Source organism: Tupaia chinensis, unplaced genomic scaffold (genome assembly GCF_000334495.1).
Source record: "Tupaia chinensis unplaced genomic scaffold, TupChi_1.0 Scaffold145814_1, whole genome shotgun sequence".
NCBI lineage: Eukaryota > Metazoa > Chordata > Mammalia > Scandentia > Tupaiidae > Tupaia > Tupaia belangeri.
The window spans coordinates 1,472,165-1,493,164 of NW_006205672.1; the positions used below are offsets into that span (position 1 = coordinate 1,472,165).

The 21,000-nt window shown below is 45.0% G+C and overlaps 1 protein-coding gene across 3 annotated transcripts in view; it reads right to left on the minus strand.

Moving 5' to 3' along the window:
• PRUNE1 (prune exopolyphosphatase 1) overlaps nt 1-21,000 on the minus strand; it is a 36,724-nt gene that overhangs the window by 8,177 nt on the left and 7,547 nt on the right. For 2 of the 3 annotated variants that reach the window (XM_006168442.3, XM_006168441.3), the window contains 5 exons: nt 13,563-13,655; nt 12,823-13,025; nt 8,480-8,664; nt 6,641-6,799; nt 5,832-5,926 (listed from right to left, as the gene is read on the minus strand). In XM_006168442.3, coding sequence (XP_006168504.1) covers nt 5,832-5,926; nt 6,641-6,799; nt 8,480-8,664; nt 12,823-13,025; nt 13,563-13,601 — 681 coding nt within the window. In that variant the 5' untranslated portion in view covers nt 13,602-13,655. Of the gene's footprint in view, nt 1-5,831; nt 5,927-6,640; nt 6,800-8,479; nt 8,665-12,822; nt 13,026-13,562; nt 13,656-21,000 lie in introns of those variants that run through there. The other variant, XM_014584167.2, reaches the window with a different exon arrangement.

Genomic DNA, 21,000 nt, shown 5'->3' on the forward strand with positions numbered 1-21,000 from the left:
ACGACGTTGAGGAGTCACATTAACCAGGTCTCCTTGTTCATAAAGTAAGGATGCAACACTTACCAAACATGGCTGCTTTAAGGACTAAACATGATGATGTATGCAGTGAGCCTGGCATGTTCATGGCTCTCTGCTCTTGTAATCAAACAAGCAATAAGAAAATAAAACAGAAGAGCATGGCTTCTTTTCTTGGTGCTCTCAGTCAAGTTTGGGAAACATATAAATTTAGGAGGTCTTTTTTTTTTTAGTAAGTATTTATTTTTATTTATTCATTTACTTATTTTATTTTGACCAGAGAGAGAGAAAAAGTGAGAAAGCAAACCACCAGGTCCAGGACTTGAACCACGGTTGGCCATGTGGGAATGTCCAACGCCTTAACCACCACGCCATGTGCTAGACCCCAATTTAGGAGTATTTTTATTTTAAAACAAAACTTTGCACATAAATAACAGACACAAGACAAATGCATCCTTGGCTTTTCCTTCTTTGTCAATCTATAGCCTTCTCAAACATCTCATTGCGGGGGAGGGGGTTGGGGGGGTGAGGGAGTGGGGTTCAGGGAAAAACATTTAACAGACACAAAAGTTACCTGTTAATTAATTATTTTTTGAAAAATTTTTTGGAGAGGTTTTTGTTATAGGGCGCGTGCGCTCACCAGACAGACAGAGACAGAGAGATAGAAAGTGAGAAATCGCGGTCAACTACATGGGAGTCCAGCGACATAGCCATTACGATAACTACTGGTCCCAATTACCTGTTAATTTAAATAAATAAATAAAGTTAAATAAAATAATTCCAAAATGGCTAACTGCAGTTCAAAATCCGGACCTGGTGGCTTGCTTTCTCATTTTGTAACTCTCTCCTCTCACTCTGTCCCTCTCTGGTCAAATTTAAATAAATAAATAGTTAAATAAAAGTAAAATTACCTGTTAAAAATTATATATATGGGGGACCAGCAGTTAGCGTAATGGCTATGGTGCTGGACTCCCACCTAGTCGACCCACGTAGTCGACTGCGGTTCAAGTCCCGGACCCAGTGGCTTAAATTCACACGGGCCGCGTGTGTGTGAGTGCCCAAGATCCCGAGAGGAGAATAGAGGAGAAGGGATTATGGCATGGCCATCCCCCCTGGGGGGTGATTTCTCACTTTCTGTCTCTCTGTCTCTCTGTCTGGTGAGCGCATGAGCCCTATAGCACACACACACACACACAAAAATACCTCTCTAAAAAAGGAAGAAAAGAAAAAAAATTATATATATGGTAATATCTATGACTTGATTAACATGCATGCATGCTTAGAAAAACCATATTGTACGTTTTGAAAATGTACAAAGATTAGATGTAAATTTAAAAAATAATCTTGATGGGGCCAGAAGGTGGCGTAGTGGTTAAGGGCACTGGACTCCCACATGGCCAGTTGTGGTTCAAGTCCTGGACCTGGTGGCTTGCTTTCTCACTTTCCCTCTCTCTGTCTCTCTTGTCAAATTAAAATAAGTAAAAGAAATAAAATGATATAAATGAGTCTTTAAAAATAATCTTGCGGCTAGCAGGTGGCATGGTGGTTAAGGCACTGAATTCCCACATGGCCAACAGTGATTCAAGTCCCAGACCTGGTGGCTTGCAAATCATGCTGGGCACATGTGTGTGAATGTCCAAATCCCAAGAGGAGGAAGGAGGAAGAAAGGATGGTGGTATGGCCAGTCCTTACTTTTCCTTTCTCTAACTCTCTCTGGCAACCTCACGCCCTATGGTTAAAAAAAAAAAAAAAAAAAACTCATGCAGTATTTTCTCCAAAGCACAGATCAGGGTTTTCTCTACCCTTGGCATTTCTAACACGTCAGTCTGTCCTGTGACTATGGTACTCAACAAGCTTTTTAACTTTTTAATAATTATTTTATCTGGGGACCTGCAGGTGATGTGGTGGTTAAGGCGCTGGACACTCTCACATGGCCGACTACTGTTTGAGTCCCAGACCTGGTAGCTTTCTCTCTCTCTCTCTTTCTCTGTGCATGTGTGTGTGTCTGGTCAAATTAAAATTAATGAACGAATAAATAAAATTAAATAACTCTTTTTAAAATAATTATTTATTTTATTTATTCATTCATTTATTTTTAAATTTGACCAGACACACACACGCACACACATGCGGAGACACACACACACACACACACACACACACAGAGAGAGAGAGAGAGAGAGAGAGAGAGAGAGAGGAGAGAGAAAGCAAGCCACTGGGGCTGGGACTCAGACTGTGGTTAGGCATTAGGAATATCCAGTACCTTAACCACCACGCCACCTGCTGGTCCCCTCAACAAGTTTTTATTATCATTCTTAATATTTAAAAAATTTGCTATAGGGCATATGTGCTCACCAGAGAGAGACAGAGAGAGAAAGAGAGTGAGAAAGCAAGCCAGCGTGTCCCGGACTCAAACCACAGTCGACAGCGCCCTAACCACTATGCCACCCACTGGCCCCTGGCTTTTATGTTTTGTTTTGTTTTGTTTTGTTTTCAGAGATTTTTGCTCAGGGGCACATGTGCGCACCAGAGAGACAGAGAGACAGAAAGCAAGAAATCAGCCCCTGGGGGGATGGCTATGTGCAATCCCTTCTCCTCTATTCCCTTCTCAAGATTTTGGGCATGCACGCACATAGGCCTGCCATGAGTTTTAAGCCACTGGGGCCCGAACTCAAACCACAGGCGACTACGTGGGAGTCCAGTGATATAGCCATTACACCATCTGCTGGTCCCTGTGTTCTTATGTTTGTTTCCCAAACTCGACTGCCAGCACTAAGGCAAGAGGCCAGCCTATTTTATTTGATTCATTTGGTATATTTACATAGTATTTAACAAAAAGCTTGCAGAGTAGGAAAATAATGTGTTCAGATGAGGTTGCTGAATGATTTAAACCAATATGACATGGAACCAGGTATTAAAACACCATCGTAAGTTTATATTCACTTCTTCGTTCAGCAACATTTTCTGAGCATCCACTATGTATGCGCCAGGCACAGTTAAGGATGTTGGAGTTATAAGAAAAACAAACAAGAAAAAGGGGTCTGCTCTGTTGCAGCTGATAACCGAGCAGAAGAATACAGACAACAAATCAGGAAATCCATAACACAAGATTGTTTCAGTGTGTTCAGTAACTGAGACGAAAACAAAACAAGGTAAAAGAGATTTTCTGAGCACAGGAGACGTTACTTCACTCAGGGCAGTCAGGAAAAGCCTCTTAAAACAGGAGACATCTAAGCTGAGACTTAAAGACAAATATGTAGCTCGACAAAGAGAAAAGCAAGTTCAAAAGCCCTGAGTTAAGAATGAACTTCATGGTTCCAAAGAACAGAGAGAAAACCAGAGTGGCTGTAATGCACTATTGTGGATGCAGTGGTGGGATGCAATAAGGCCAGGAAAAAAGACAGGCCCAGGTCAAGTAGGGCCCTGTGAACCACACTAAGGCCTTCAGATGTCTTTTGTTTCTAAAGAATTATTTAATTTTATTTATTCTTATTTAATTTGTTATAGGGGCTGTGTGCTCACCAGAAAGAGACAGAGAGTGAGAGAGAGAGGAAAGCAAGCCCCAGGTCTGACACTTGAACCATGGTTGGCCATATAGAAGTTCAGCACTTTAACCACCATGCCACCTGCTAACCCTGCCCCCACCCCATATATATATAAATATATATTTTGTTTGTTTAAGAATTATTTATTTAACTTTTTTTTTGGGGGGGGGGTGGTAGAAGTTTTTGCTATAGGGCATGTGCACTCACCAGAAGGACAGAGAGAGACAGAGAGAAAGAAAGTGAGAAATTGCCCCCCAGGGGGGATGGCCACACAATTGCTTCTCCTTCATTCTCCTCTCAGGATCTTGGGTATGCACGCACATGCGCCTGGTATGAGTTTAAGCTACCAGATCTGGGACTTGAACTCTAGTCGGACCACATGGGAGTCCAGTGACACAGCCATTACACCAACTGCTGGTCCTGAGAATTATTTATTTAACTTTATTTATCATTATTATTATTTTTAAAAAATTTGCTACAGGGCATGTGCACCCACTAGAAAGCTGGGGGAGGGAAAGTGAGAAAGCGAGCCACCATATCTGGCACTGCCCCATTTTTTTTTTTAAAAGAGATTTTGCTATGGAGCATATGTGTTTGCCAGAGAGACAGAGAAATAGAAATCAAGAAATCACTCCCCAGGGGAATTGGCCACACCACAATCCTTTCTCCTCTGCTTTCCTCTCAGGATCTTGGGCATGCATGCACATGCGCCTGGCGTGAGTTTTAAGTTGCTGGGTCTGGGGCTCAAACTGTGGTCAACTACATGGGAGTCCAGTGACATAACCATTACACCATCTGCTGGTCCCTACATATATTTTTAATTTTTTTTTTTTTTAGAGGTCTTTGCTATATGGTGTGTGCGCTCGTCAGACAGAGAGACAGAAAGCGAGAAATCACCCCCCAGGGGGGATGGCTATGCCACAATCCCTTCTCCATTCTCCTCTCGGGATCTTGAGCACGCACACACACGCGCCCGGCGTGAGTTTTAAGCCACTGGGTCCAGGATGCAAACCACAGTTGACTACGTGGGAGTCCAGCGACATAGCCATTACGCTAACTGCTGGTTCCCAAAACACAACAGTGTATTTTGACATGAATAACTAGAAGTTATTCTTCTGGTCTGGCATGGTAGCAGAAGTGTTTGACACTATTTGGTACTTAATGTGTCAGCCAGTCTACTGCACCAGAGGAAAAGTGAATTGGAGTAAGTTACGCATATTTGAAACATGTTCAATTAAATAGAGGTCAAGCAGTTCTGTCAATGAATGCAAAGGCGGTAATTTGAACTCTTTTACTACAGTGGTTTGGTCATTCGTGAATGGGATAAATCTATAATTATAATTGCATTTAATTATATATATAGTATTGCTTTCTAATAGAGAGACAGACTCATAAATACACACACACACACACACACACACACACAGAGAGAGAGAGAGAGAGAGGAAGTGAGAAAGCAAGTCACCGGGTCCGGGACTCGAACCATGGTTCTATATGTGGGAGTGTCCAATGTCTTAACTACCATGCCACCTGCTAGTCCCATGCTGGTCCCTTTTTAATTTTTAAAAAAGAATTATGCATTTAATTTTATTTATTATTATTATTTTTTTTTAATTTGACCAGAGAGAAAGGTAAAGCCACCAGGTTCAGCTCTCAAACTGCAGTTGGCCATGTGGAAGTCCAGTGCCTTAACCACCATGACACCTACCAGCCCCAGGCCTTTATATTTTATATTTCATTGCCACTACAGAAAGAAGGCAGCAGAAGGAAAGGTGATCTGATATGATCTGATTTACTTAAAAGATCACTCCAGGGGACCAGCAGATGGCCTAATGGTTACATTGCTGGAGTTCCAAGTAATTGACCGCAGTTTGAGTCCTGGACTCAGTGGCTTAAAACTCATGCTGGGGCGTCTATGTGTGTACCCAAAATCCTGAAAGGAAAATGAAGGAGAAGGGACTGTGGTGTGGCCATCCCCCTGGGGGGTGATTTCTCGTTTTCTTTTTCTCTGGCAAGTGTACATCCCCTACAGCAAAAAATCCCTCTCTCAAAAAAAAAAAAGGCTCCCTCTGGCTGCTGTGGGAGTGGCCGTAGGGTGCACAGAGGTGGGGATACCAGCAAGGAGATTATTGCAGTGACAGGTGCACTGAGAGAAGATGACTGGTCACGATGGACAGTAGACAGGTACAGGTCTAAGCCAGAACCAGGGGCACGGTTACACCTGCACCTGAGGGTTTTCTCTCGCTACCCCCGCCCGCCTCTTGCTCTTACCTCCAAATCCATATATATTGCACTAATGGCCACCTTGGTGCCTTGTCTATAGATGACCTTCTGGTCCTTTCTCAGCATCTGCTCGGTGGTCAATCCTGGAAAGCAAGTATCACACAGGCCATCGAGATGGCTTAGGAGGAGGAAAAATGCAGCTTGTGTTTGGGGCAATGGACAGGGGAAATAACCGAGAATATAATTACATAATCAGAAACTACTTTGAATAATTGGGTCACAACAGTTACCTTTAGAGCAAGGGACATCAGAGAGCAGAGTAGAAGGAAGAGCGACTCTTACTTTTGTTTTTGTTTTTTTTTTTTCCCCTTCTTGTATCATTTTAGCTTTCTAAAAGTATACATGGCATTTTTTTCTTCTTTTTTTTTCTAAATGTCAACAGGTGGTAGCTGGGTAAGACTGTGGGAGACATCTGTGTTCTCTTCCTTTGCCCTGTGTATACTCACACTAAATGTTCCTGCTGCCTCCTGACTGGTTAGCTAGCTCTCACTCGGATCATTTCGCACGCCCTAAGCACATTTCAGTTCTGGGTCCTGTGTTACCCTCTGATTAGACTGGATCCTCTGGGACTCTTGATAATGTTCCTCCTCACCCTGCTCGAGAGCCAGGATAGAACAACCCAGTACATGATTAGCTCATGATCAGACTGGCTCCGAGCTCACTTCTCCCTGCTACAAAGCTTACATCGTTCCACATACTCGGAAACTGTCTTGATGGTGTTCGAGAATATAATGTGCAGGGCTCGCCCAGATGTTTTCTCATGTGACAGAGAGAGAAGTCAGTTCAATACTTCGTACCTGAGACATCAAACTTCGCCTTTTGCAGGGAATCAAAGATATCGCTTCTCTTAGGCAGATCTGGGAAAAGGGCCTCCAGTTTCTCCACATAGGTTTTGTCCTTTGGGGTTGCCTTTCCAATTTTAAGGTCCATATTGACACAGTCCAGGATGATGGTTCCTGTGGAGAAGGGAGATGGAGAGGCTCGAATCCTGTTACCCACAACGCAGGATGATGGAGCACACAGAACCTCCAAACCAGGAAGACACAACACAGCGGGGACGCGCATGGGAAACCCACGGCAGACAAATGAGAGACTGGAACTACGTGAAGAGCCATCCCAAATTCAAACTAAAATGTAGGCAGGGAAATGGGGAAGAGGTAGAAAGGAAGCCTGAGCACCCCCAGCCTGGTTGGAAATTTCTCTAGGAGAGCGCAACTAGTACAGCTCTCCAGTGGGTGAAGTCCACCAAAGGACCTTGTGATTTGGAACCGATGGTCCAGTCCAACTCTCTCTCTCTTTTTTTCACAAAGGGAGAAAATGAAAACAAAGGTTACAAGATTTTCTCAAGGTCACATTATTTCCTGGCAACACCGGTATGAGAATCCATTTCCTGGGGCTGGCAGGTGGCGTGGTGGCTAGGGGCGCTGGACTCCCACATGGCTGACCGCGGTTTGGGTCCTGGACCTGGCGGCTTGCTTTCTCACTTTTCCCCTCTCTCTCTCTTTCACTCTGTCTGCTCATATTAGAAAACAAATAAATAAATAAATAAGGTTAAAGAAAATAATTCTTGGGGCCAGCAGTTAGCGTAATGGCTATGTCGCTGGACTCCCACATAGTTGACCGTGGTCCTAGTCCTGGACCCGGTGGCTTAAACTCACGCCGGGCACGTGTGCATGTGTGCCCAAGATCCCGAGAGAAGAATGGAGGAGAAGGGATTGCAGCGTGGCCATCCCCCCTGGGGGGTGATTTCTCGCTTTCTGTCTCTCTGTCTCTCTCTGTCTGTCTGGCGAGCGCATGTGCCCTATAGCAAAAAACAAAAAACAAACAAAAAAAAAACCTCAAAAAAAAAAAAAAAAGAAAATAATTCTTTTTTTAAAAGATTTATTTGAAATTTTATTTATTATCACTGTTCTTTAATTTTGACCAGAGACAGACAGACAGACAGAAAGGGAAAGTGAGAAAGCAAGCCGCCAGGTTCGGGACTTGAACCATGGTTGGCCATGTGTGAGGCCAGCACTTCAACCATCATGCCACCTGCTGGCCCTGAAAATAATTCTTTAAAAAAAAAAAAAATCCATTTCCTGATTCTTTGGCTTGTCTTCCATTATACAATGCCACAATGCCACTAGAGGAAGCTTCTAGGTCTGCTGCCCTGCACTTCCTTTCTTCTTTCTCCAACAGAGTATTCATTCCACAGGCTTTTTCTTTTGTTTGGAGAGGTTTTTGCTATAGGGCGTGTGCGTTCGTCAGAAAGTCAGAGAGAGACAGACAGAAAGTAAGAAATCACCTCCCGGGGGGAGGCCACACCGCAATCTCTTCTCCTCCATTCTCCTCTTGGGATAGTGGGCACGCACGCACACGCGCCTGGTGTGAGTTTAAGCCACCAGGTCTGGGACTCCAATCGCGGTCGACTACATGGGAGTCCAGTGACATAGCCATTACACCAACTGCTGGCCCCTCCTCAGGCTTTTAAACAAATGTTTAATTGTCCCACAAAATAATCCCATCCTTTGGCATGGACTGAATGGCTTTGAGAGCATATGGTTAGGCTGGAAGAGTCTAGACTCTGCTACTCTCTCTTCTCTGGAATGAGAATAGAGGAACTTAAAGGGTTCCAACCCCAGAGCCATCCTCACCATGTAGAAGGGCTGCAGTCTGCCTGTCCAGGATCTCTGGTGCCCCCTGCAGGATTCTCTCCGTCACCAGCGTAGCGCAGGACCCCACCAGCTCAACTGAAACATGGCAAGGAGGGCAATGTTTCTGCTCAATGGGCCGATGGTCTAGCACCTCCGTGACTGCCTCTTCTAGGACTGCGTCACCTCTGTGGAGGGGAGAGAGTGTGAGAAAAAGAGGAAAACAATTGGTAGGGGCACTCCAGTTGCTTCTAATCTCTCTCCCTTACCCCTAAAGGAAATGCAGATGTCTTAGGCACTTCTCCCTGTACCTCACTCTCAATTCTTGTCTTTGTTGTTTTTTTTTTTTTAGGTTTTTACTATAGGGCCTATGTGAGAGAGACACCAGAGAGAGACAAAGAGAGGGAAAGTGAGAAATCACTCCCCAGGGGGATGGCCATGCTGCAATCCCTTCTCGTCCATTCTCCTCTTGGGATTTTGGGAACACAAACACACACAAACACACACAAACACGAGTCCAACCTGAGTTTCAAGCTGCCAGGTCCAGGACTCGAACCATGGTTGACCATATGAGAATCCAGCTGCCTTAACACTATACTACCTGCTGGCCCCAATTCTCATCTTTTTCTTTTATCAGAGGTTTTTGCCTGAGGGCACGTGTGCTCACCAGACAGAGACAGTGAGAGGGAAGTGAGAAGTCACCCCCTAGGGGGGATGGCCAAGCCACAACTCCTTCTCCTCCATTCCCCCTTCTAGGATCTTGGGCATGCACGAACATGCACCTGGAGTGATTTTCAAGCTACCAGGTCCAGGACTCAAACTGCAGTCGGCCACATGAGAGTCCAGAAAGTAACTGCTATGCCATCTGCTGGCCCCTCTTGTCTTTAAGAGTATAACTGAGGGGCCATCAGGTAGTGCAGTAATTAAGGTGCTGGACTCCCATGGGCTTCCATGTGGTCAACAGCTGTGTGAGTGTGTATGCATGTCCAAAATCCCAAGAGGAGAATGGGATTCTGTCTATCTCTTCAGTGTGTGCATGCACCCTATAGCAAAAAAAAAAAAAAATCCCTTAAAAATTTTTAAAAGTAAAATCATTTTAAGTGTATAGGTGAATTTTGTGAAATATCTGCTGCAAATATCTTACCACATATTTACTGTCCTTCAGGGGTGCTTTTACAATGGACACTCTTTTTTTTGGGAGAGGTTTTCACTATAGGGCGTGTGCACTCGCCAGACAGAGAGACAGAAAGAAAGAAATCACCCCCTAGGGGGGATGGCCACACCGCAATCCCTTCTCCTCCATTCTCCTCTTGGGATCTTGGGCACACACGCACACGTGCCCAGCGTGAGTTTTAAGCCACCGGGTCCGGGACGCGAACCGCGGTGGCGTGGGAGTCCAGCAACATAGCCATTACGCTAACTGCTGGTCCCACAATGGACACTCTTGATACCCACCACCTAAATCTTCCCTGTTCCTTCAATCTACTCAACACCCACACTGCATTCAGGTCAAAAGGTCCTGCAGCTTCCAGTTCAATTCCTACTGAGGCCCTCCCTTCCAATCCTCTGTGACTGCCCTGCTCTCAGTCTGTCTTTTCTGGATTATTTACATCCTCCCAAGTTGTCCTTCACAAAGCTGCATAAATGATCACCTGGAAAAAAAAAAAGCAAACTTGAAGTGGCGCAGAGGTTAAGGTGGCTGGACCCCACACGGCCAACTGCATGGTTCAAGTCTCTGACCTAGCGGCTCAAAACACGGCAGGTGGGGACAGCAGGACAGCATAATGATTATGTTGATGGACTCCCACATGGTTGACCGTGGTTCCCAGACACAGCGGTTTGAAGCTCATGCAGGGCACATGTGTTTGCGTGCCCAAAACCCAAGAGACTGGAGAAGGGACTGCTGTGGGGTCATCCCCACTGGGCAAGTGGGCGAGGGAGGGGGTGATTTCTCGTTTTTTGTTCTATCTCTTGTCTTGTCTTTCCAGCAAAAACACATGCACTGTAGCCAAAATCTCTTTCTAAAAACAAAACAAAACAAAACAAAACAAAACAAGCTTCACAAAAACATGCCAGGCACATGTGTATGCTCAAAAACCCTGGGAGGAGAATAGAGGAGAAGGTATTGCCATGTGGCCATTCCCCAGGGGGTGATTTCTCTCTCTCTCTCTGGCAAGTGCTTGCACCATATAGCAAACTAAAATAAATAAATGAATAAAAATAAAAAGTGAACTTGATTCTATTAGGACTTGGAATAAATAGAATAGTTCCCCATTGCCTAAGATAAAGTCAAATCTCCCAAGAAGGGCTTACAGGGCCTCCCTCTGTCCCCCGCTACCTCTCGAGTCTCGTCTCTTTCCTGTTCTACTTCTCCCCCGTGTTTGCTGCTCTAGCTGTGCAAGACAAACGCCCGCTCCCTCTCGCCATGCTGGTCCAAGCACCCCGCCTGCCTTTGCTCTTCTTAATGACTTCCTCTGCCTGGAATGCTTTTCCCAACTACCTTCCCTCCCCATTCACTGAGCAAACACCTCGTCCTCTTTCAAGACTGAGACCAGGGACCAACTCTAAGAAACCTTTCCCGACACCCTCAATTCCCCTCTGGTATAAGGAGCCACTCCCTCCACCCTTTAGGTACCTACCCCCTCCCGGAGCTGACAGTTATCACCAACCTCTAACGCCATTACAAAAATCAGTTTGCCTAGCTCCCTCTTCTGGACTGAAAGGTTTGGAGATCAGGGTCTCTGCCTCTCCTTCATCCTCTAAACTGAAGTTTATTAATACATGAAAGCAGATGGATTCATGCTCCTTGGCCACTCTCTGTCAATGTCCTGCTGCAACCACAGGGTGCTCCAGGAAAAAAGGCACATTGTAATATTAGCGGGAGCCAGACAGACTTAGAAGTCTCATGCTCGTGTTTCTTTTTTGGCAGTTTTCCCAGTCCTAAATTAGGATGGGATTATTATAGATGTGTACATTTGTTAAGCAGACACTAGTGAGAAATTGTTAGACTCTAACACAACACATTACTATATATCACTAAAAGTTTACATGGAAAAAAAAAGTTTACGTGGGAAATACTTTTTTTTTGTAGATTTAACTTGATGTATTTATTTATTTAATTTGACCAGAGAGGGACAGAGAGAGAGAGAGAGAGAAAGCAAGTCGCCAGGTCTGAGACTTGAATCGTGGTTGGCCATGTGGGAGTCCAGTGCCCTTAACCACCACGCCACCTGCTAGCCCCTATTATGCTGTATTTCTTTTTCAAGTGCCAGAAGCTATGTGCACTCAACAGAGACAGAGACAAAGAGAGGAAGAAATGGGGTGTGGTCACCCCACAATGCCTTTTCCATTTCTTTATTGTTTTCTTTCTTTCTTTCTTTCTTTTTGGAGAGGTTTTTTTTGTTGTTGTTGTTATAGGGCCTGTGCGCTCGCCAGAGAGACAGAGAAAGACAGAGAGCCAGAAAGCGAGAAATCACCCCCTCAGGGGGGATGGCCACGCCGCAATCCCTTCTCCTCCCTTCTCCTCCATTCTCCTCTCGGGATCTTGGGCACACACGCACACACGCCTGGCATGAGTTTAAGCCACTGGGTCCGGGACTCGAACTGCGGTAGACTACATGGGAGTCCAGCAACATAGCCATTACACTAACTGCTGGTCCCTCTTTTCCATTTCTTTATTCTGTGGGGATTTGGGCATGCACACAAATGTGCCAGGCATGTTTTTCAGGTGGCTGGGGCTGGATTCAAACCACGGTTGGCCATATGGGATCCTGTTCCCTTAACCACCGGACTAGAAGGCTGGTCCCATGATGGAACTTTTTATACCACAGACATACATATAACTGAAGAACTGACATTTCCTGGCAACTTCCTAGATCTAATTGGACCCATCAATTATGATTAGCCTGTGAAATCTCTGAAAGCAAAAACTTTGTGTGTGTGTGTGTGTGTGTGCACTCACTGGAGAGAGAGAGAGAGAGAGAGAGAGAGAGAGAGAGAGAGAGAGAGAGAGAGAGAGAGAGAGAGAGAGAGAGAGAGAGAGAGAGAGAGATATTTTTGTTATAGGGTGTGTGTGCTCACTGGAGAGACAGAGAGCAAGAAATCGCCATCCCAGGAGGGATGCCACACTGCAATCCCTTCTTCTCTATTCTCCTCTCAGGATTTTGGGCACATATGGACATGCACCTGGCGTGAGTTTCAAGCTGCCAGGTCTGGGACTCAAACTGCAGTGGGTCATGTGAGAGTCCAGTGCCTTAACCACTATGCCACCAGCTGGCCCCTTATAGCTCCCTCATAAGAGCTCAACATGGGAAATGACAAATACAATTCACTGTTCTTCTACTTACTTGGGTAAGACATGATGGTCGACAAGGATGAGGGAGAGTTGGCCAGCTTGGTGCAATGTGTGGAGGTCAATCTCATCCCGAAAAATCAAGAAGGTCTCTGGAATATGAACCTTCTGAAGAAAGAAGATGTTGTCACCTCGCAGAGGTAGCTCAGAACGTTTTATATTTAAAACTGGCACAAAGACTTCTTCGGCCTCAGTTGTCTGGATAGGAAAAGAAAAAGAAGGCATGGCAATGCTTTGGAACAGACTGGAAAAAGTAAGAAAACTATTAAGACCAAAGAAGACATGGTCTTTGGTAAGTTATTTAGCCTTTCTGAGAGGCACAATTGCCCAGTTTATAAAAATAAAAGGATGACGCTTGCCCTCTCCTTCCTCACAGTAATGTGAAGGTCAACGAGATAACTCATGGGAAGACCTAATTTTACTTACGATGGTGCAGACAAGGGATGATCAGTCCTTATGAGTTAACTTGGGCCCGAGGAACTACACACAGGATATCCATAAGGAACTCATAAGACACACAGTAATACTTCAGGGCTTATAAATCTCTCAAAATATATTTACTTATTTGTTTCTCACAGTAACACTGCAAAACATTGTTATTTCGGATTCTATAGACGACACAAGACTCAGCAAATTTAAGGGATTGGACTTACTCAAGGCTCAATACTGGGAGGGGCAGAGCTGGGTCTTGAATCTAGATCTTTTCATTCTGAGGGACTGTCCCCAGGTACTCACCTTTGCCATGTAAAAAGCCAGGGCGAGAGCAGACACCATGGAATCCAAGTCACAGGCTTCATTTCCCAGCACAACATGTAGAGGGCGAGACTCCTAGAAGGGAAGCAGAGTGAGAAATTCACAAAAGCAAGTCAATGCATTTCCATTGACCTGATACTCACACAGGGCTTCCTACATATTTTCCTGATGATGCTCACAGAGGCAGGTCAGACGATCTTAGGGGTCCTCATTCGCAGAGAGAGCCAAAATGGTTACGCTAAGCTTTAAGCATCTCACACACCCCCTATTAGTGGGAAAGAGCTCTTCCTTCTCTGTTAAACTGTCCCCTTGGGGCTGGCAGATGGCATGGTGGCTAGGGGTGCCGGACTCCCACATGGCCGACTGTGGTTCAAGTCCCAGACCTGGTGGCTTGCTTTCTCGTTTTCACTCTCTCTGTTTCTCTCACTCTGTCCCCTTCTGGTCAAATTTAAATAAGTAGATACATAAATAAAGTTAAATATTTATTAAAAAAAAAAAACTGTCCCCTTGAATGTCGACTTACAGAAAAGAGCAGTAAATCAATCTCAAAATTCTTATGGCTCTTTGAGCACTCAAGTAGAAAAATCAGAGTATTTGGGGGTAACTGGTATACGTAGGATCTTCGAAGAATTCATGGAAAATACATATGAAAAATCAGGGGCTGGCATGTGGCATGGTAGTTAATGATGCAGGACTCCCACATGGCCAACTGCGGTTCAAATCCCAGACCGGGCAGCTTGCTTTCTCACTTCCCCCAACCCTCTCGCTCTCTGTCCCTCGCTGGTCAAATTAAAATAAATAAAGTTCAATAAAATAATTATTTTAAAAAAAAAGAAAGAAAAAAAAAATCAATGGATGAGGACCAGCAGTTGGCATAATGGCTTTGTCGCTGGACCACAGACCCGGTGACTTAAACTCATGCCAGGCGTGTGTGTGTGTGTGCATGCCCAAAATCCCAAGAGGAGAATGGAGGAGAAGGGATTGTGGAGTGGCCATTCCCCCCTGGAGGATGATTTCCCACTTTCTGTCTCTCTGTCTTTCTGGTGAGTACACGTGCCCTATAGCAAAAACCTCTCAAAAAGAAAAAAATAATGGAAAAAATAATTTAAAATGATTTAAATTAAATAATTAATTATTATTAATTTAAAAAATTTTAAAAAGTTTTGTTATAGAGCATGTGCACTCACCAGGGAGAGATAGAAAGAGAGAGATGGGGTTGGCAGGTGATGTGGTGGTTAAGATGGCTGGGCTTCTACATGGCTTACGGCGGTTCGAGTCCCAGACCTGGTAACTTGTTCTCTCACTCTCCTTCTCTTTCTTTCTCTCTATCCCCCCCAGCCCCCTGCTCCAGTCAACTTCAAAAAAATAAAATAAAAAATAATGACAATGATGGGACCAGCAGTTAGTGTCACAGGACTACCATGTAGTCAACTGTGGTTTGAGTCCCGGGCCTGGCGGCTTAAACTCATGCCAGGAGCGTGTGCGTGTGTGCCCAAGATTCCGAGAGGAGAATAGAGGAGAAGGAATTGCGGTATGGCCATACCCCCGGGGGGTGATTTCTCACTTTCTGTCTCTCTGACTTTCTCTTGTCTTTTTGGCCAGCACACGTGCCATATAGCAAAAATCTCTCCAAAAAAAAAAAAAAGGAAGAAAATAATAATGACAATGAATAAGATTAAATTAAAAAATTAGGAAAAAAGAGTAAGAGAGAGAGAAAGTGAGAAATCACCCCCCAGGGGGTATGGCCACTCCACAATTCCTTCTCTTGGGACTTTGGGCATGCACACACACACGGACCACATGACTTTCAAGCCACCGGGTCAGAAACTTGAACCACACAGTCAGCCATGGCGGATCCAAAACCTTAACCTCCATGCCACCCACTGGCCCTGGATTTCAACATTTCCATTTTTTTCCAGAAAAGGTTATTTATTTCTTCCACGAGAGAGAGACAGGAGGTGGAGCAGGGGCCGACAGAGACCTCAAACAGTGTCTTCACACAGCAGTCAGCCCCAGCCTCAGCCTGCCAGCACCACAGTGCACAAGTGCATGCCCAGTGTGTTCAGGGAGACTTCAGGATGCAAACCTGGGGCCCTTAGCACTGCTGAACGTGGTGTTCCTGCTGCGCCACCATAACTGGTCTCCACGAACTTCCTGAAGTGCCCTCGTATTCAAGCCATGTTCTTGAGAACACCAACCCTGGCTGTTTTTTCCCCCACTTTTGGAATAGGGAAAAGAATCCTTGCACTTCTAACTCATGAGAATAGGCAAAGAGACTTTGAAATTAGGGCAAAAATAAGATGTTGTCCATTATGCAGTCGTCCGGTAAATTACTACCCGGAGAAGCCCCGGTGATAACCAGAACCTCTCCCAACTGGACTAGTGAACATTCCCCCGGAGGTTCAGGGTAAAGCTGCTGCTGGAACTTTTACTTTCAAAGCTTTGAAAGTTGAGCTGCTGATAAAAACTCTGAGGAGGCTGGGATAACTGTTATTATTAATCTTATTCTCTTGTATCTCCTTAGATTTGTTTTTTGTTTGTTTGTTTGTTTATTTTATTTATGTATTTAAAAATTTGCTATAGGGTGTGTGTGCTTGCCAGGGAGAAAGAGTGGAGACCATGCCACAACCCCCCTCCTTCAGTCTCCTCCTGGATTTTGGGCACTTGCACAACACTCAGTATGTTCTTCCAAGCCAACGGGTCTAGGACTTGAACCATGCAGTCAATCATGTGGGATCCAGCCACCCCAATCACCATGCCACAGGCTGGTCCAACTCTCTATCAGTTTTATTTTTTATTATTTTTAAAAATTATTTATTTAATTTTATTCATTCATTCATTCACTTCAATTTGACTAGAGAGAGACAGAAAGTGAGAAAGCAAGCCACCAGGTCCAGGACTCAAACTGTGGTCGCCCATGTGGGTTTGTCCAGCGCCTTAACCACCATGCCACCCGCTGGTCCCTAGCTATATCAGTTTTAAATAAAAAACAGTAAAGGGGCCAGCAGGTGGTGCTATGGCTAAGGTGCTGGACTCCCACATGGCTGACAGAAGTTCAAGTACTGGACCTGGCAGCTTGCTTTCTCACTTTGCCTTTGTCTCTCTCTCTCTGCCTTTCTCTGTCTCTCTTTCTAGTCTAATTTTAAAAAATGATAATAACCAATAAAATTAAATAAGTAAATAATTCTTTAAAAAAAAAAAAAAAGTAAAACTGGGCCAACAGATGGTGTAGCGGTTGGGTCCTGTATTTGCCCAAGACCCCAGGAGGAGAATGAAGAAGGGATTGTGGTGTGGCCATCCCCCCAGGGTGGTGATTTATCACTTACCCTCTCACTGTTTCTCTTTCTCCCTAGTAAGCACACACGCCCTAAGGCAAAAACCTCAAATAAGTAAATAAATAAACAACAAACAAATAAACAAAAAAACTACAGTGACCCCAAGAGCAGAGACAAAAATTTTTTTTTGGGGGGGGAGAGGTTTTTGCTATAGGGCGCGTGCGCTCGCCAGACACAGACAGAGACATAGAAAGTGAGAAATCAGCACCCAGTGGGGATGGCCATGCCGCAATCCTTTCTCCTCCATTCTCCTCTCAGGGTCTTGGGCACACACGCACGCACACGCACCCAGCGTGAGTTTTAAGCCACTGGGTCCAGGACGCGAACCACGGTTGACTATGTGGGAGTCCAGGGACATAGCCATTACGCCGCCAACTGCTGGTCCCAACACAATGGAATCTTAATGGTCTTCTTGGCTTGGGTCAAGGAGCTTATCACTAAGGATGTTCTCAAGGTAGGATGTTTCAGGCTATTTAGTAAAGACTGCAGGAAAGTTAATCACTGTTGTTTACACAAAAAGTTCTAAGCAAGTTTCCAATATAGAGTTCACAGTGGAGGTTCTCCTGCTCCAGGTTGAGGAGCCAGGGGGGTCTGATGGTAAGGAGCTCAGCTTCCAGATACGTTTTTAATTGTCGGAAGGTACATGCCCATGGGACCAGCAGTTGGTATAATGGCTATGTTGCTGGACTCCTAGAACAGATAGAAAGCACCCCCGAATGGGGCATAGTAACAACACAATATTTTCTCCATTCCTCTAGTGTGTCAGGATTTTGGGCACACACTTACATGTGCCCAGTGATTATAAGCTATAGAGTCAGGCTTCTTTTTAACAATTATTTAGTATTCCAGGCATTATTCTAATATTTTTACATGCCTTAACCAATCATTGAATCCTCAAAGAACTCAGTAAAAAAGATACTTTTAGAATTAGGATAAGGGGGGACCAGCAGTTAGCGTAATGGCTATGTTGCTGGACTCCCATGTGGTCGATCGCGGTTCAAGTCCCGGACCTGGTGGCTTAAAACTCATGCCGGGCGTGTGTGCGTGCGCGCCCAAGATCCCAAGAGGAGAATGGAGGAGAAGGGATTGTGGCGTGGCCATCCCCCCTGGGGGGCGATTTTTTGGCTTTCTGTCTCTCTGCCTTTCTGTCTTTCTGGCGAGCACACATGCCCTATGGCAAAAACCTCTCCAAAAAAAAGAATTAGGTTGGAGGGCCAGCAGGCAGTGTAGTGGTTAAGATGTTGTGCTCCCACGTGGCTAACTGCAGTTTGAGTCCTGAACTTTGCAGCTTGCTTTCTCACTTTTTCTCATGTGTTCTCTCTCTCTCATTAAAAAATAACAATAATGATGATAAATAACATTAAATAAATAAATCTTAAAAAAAAGGAAAGAATTAGGATGTTGGGACCAGCGGGTAGCATGGTAATTAAGGTGCTGGACTCCCATATGGAACACTGCGGTTCAAGTCCCAGACCTGGCAGCTTGCTTTCTCATTTTTCCTGTCTCTCTCTGCTCCAATTAAAAATCATAACAATAAATAAAATTAAGTAATTCTTAATAAAAAAAAAAAAAGAGTTAGGATGTCAAGTCAGCTCTGTGGCACAGTGGAAATACAATGCTGAAGAAGCTGGATCCCACATGGCAAATGGAGACAGAATCTCACCAAATCCCACTTCCAGTCAGCCTGAAACAACTGGGCATGAGTGCATACGCCCGAGCTCTGCCCGAGGTCCGCCAGGCTGCACGACTGGAGGAAGGGGATCATGGTGACCACACCAGACCATGGGGGGTACTCATCTCTCTCTCTCCTGTGTACACGTGTGTTCTATCATGAATAAAGAGGAGGAAAAAGGATTTTACTTCATTCAAGTTATACGTGTTCTGCTGAGTTAAATAAGACCATGAAGCCTCTGGCTCGACTTAGGACACAGTAATTCTTTCTCTCTCTTTTTTAAATGTTATTTACTGAGCCAGCAGGTGGCATGGTGGTTAAGGTGCTGGACTTCCCTATGGCTGGACCACAGTTTGAGTCCTGTACTTGGTGGTTTGCTTTCTCACTTTCTGTCTCTCTCTTTCTTTCTGTCTCTGGTCAAATTTAAAATAATAATATAATAAATAGGAACTGACAGGTGTGTGGTGGTTAAGGGTGCTGGACTCCTATGTAACCAACCATGGTTTGAGGCCCGGACCTGGTGGCTTGCTTTCTCACTTTCTCTCTCTCTCACTTTGTCCTCTCTGGTCAAATTTTAAAAAATAAATAAATAAAGTTAAATAAAATAATTTAAAAAATAATAATAAATAAAATTAAAAGTCCAGTACCCCAACCACCACATCACTTTCCAGCTAGACACAGTAGCTCTCTCTCTCTCTCTTTTTTTTTTAAAGAATGATTTATTTATTTAATTTCATTTGTTATTATTATTATTTTTTACATTTGACCAGAGAGAGACAGAGACAGAGAAAAGGGAAATGAGAAAGCAAGTCAACAGGTCTGGGACTCAAACCACGGCTGGCCATGTGGGAATCCAGCACCTTTAGCCACCACGCCACCTGCCAGTTCCCAAATAGTTCTCTTACCATTGACTTGAGAACTTCCATTTGAGCTTGCTCTAAGGGAAATGGGATGAAGGAGACAAATGAGACCTACGATTACACCAGGGCTTGTCCATTCAGTACCACTGGTACTGTGGACTCGGGTCGCTGTGCTGTGGGGCTGTCTTGTGCATCTCAGGCTATTTGGCACCACCCTTGGTCTCTAAGCGGTAGATGCCAGTAGCACTCCTAGCCGTCACAAGGGTCTCCAGATTCGCCAACTGTTCTGAAGAGCACAAGACTCGAGAACTACTGGGTTACAGGAAGGGAAAATCCACACACCCTACTTTCTTCTAACAGGGAAGAGTTGCCAGGTACAAGAGTTTAGGGGACCAGCAGGTGGCAGGTGGTTAAGTGTTGGACACTCCCATGTGGCCGACCACCATTTGAGTCCTGGACCTGGTGGCTTTCTCTCTCTCTCTGTCTCTCTCTGGTCAAACCAAAACCCCCCCTGGGAAAACCAAAAAAAAAAAAAAAAGAATGAATAAATACTATTAAATAAATAATTATAAAAAAAAGAGTTTAGAGTTTAGTGAAGTGGGAAGGGGTTCAGAGGAGTGAAACACAGCAAGGAGCAGTTCTAAAGGAATGTAACTTTAGGACAGAAGAGAATTTAAGGAAACCTCGAATCATCCTCCCTGTAGAGGCTATCACTACCGCCTTCCCCCACCGGAAAGCCACAGCCTGAAAGGGCAATTTTAGAAGATGTCTGGTGGTATAAATTGCCCTATCTAGTTACTGGACAGGGTGTTTTTTTTAATCTTTTTTTTCCTTTTAGATTTTTTGCCATAGGGTGTGTGTGCTCGCTGGAGAGAGACGGAGAGACAGGGTGAGAAATCACCTTCCAGAGGTGCTATCTGTTCTCCTCTCAGGATTTTGGGCACCCAAGCACACGCGCCTGGTGTGCAGTTTTTCAAGCTACTGGGTTTGGGACTCAAACTGTGGGGTTGGCCATGTGGGATGCAACACCTTAATCACCATGCCACCTGCTGGCCCACATCTTTTTTTTTTTTTGAGAGATTTTTCACTGTAGGGCGCGTGCGCTCACCAGACAGACAGAGAGAGACATAGAGACAGAAAGCGAGAAATCACCCCCCAGGGGGGATGGTCACGCCGCAATCCCTTCTCCTCCATTCTCCTCTCGGGATCTTGGGCACGCACGCACACGCGCCCGGCGTGAGTTTTAAGCCACCGGGTCCGGGACACGAACCGCGGTCAACTACGTGGGAATCCAGCGACATAGCCATTACGCTAACTGCTGGTTCCCCTGGCCCACATCTTTTTTGTTGCTGGTTTATTTATTTTATTCTGTGTGAGAGGGAGGGAGGGAGAGAGAGAGAGAAAGAAAGACAGACAGCAGCCCCAGCAGGGTCCTGATGCCACAATCTACCCCTAGCCTCAGTCAGCCCCGAAATATGGGCACACCCAGCCCCAGCATACCCAGAGAGATCTCTGAACTCGAACCCATAACCTTCCCCCCCCCCCCGGACCCC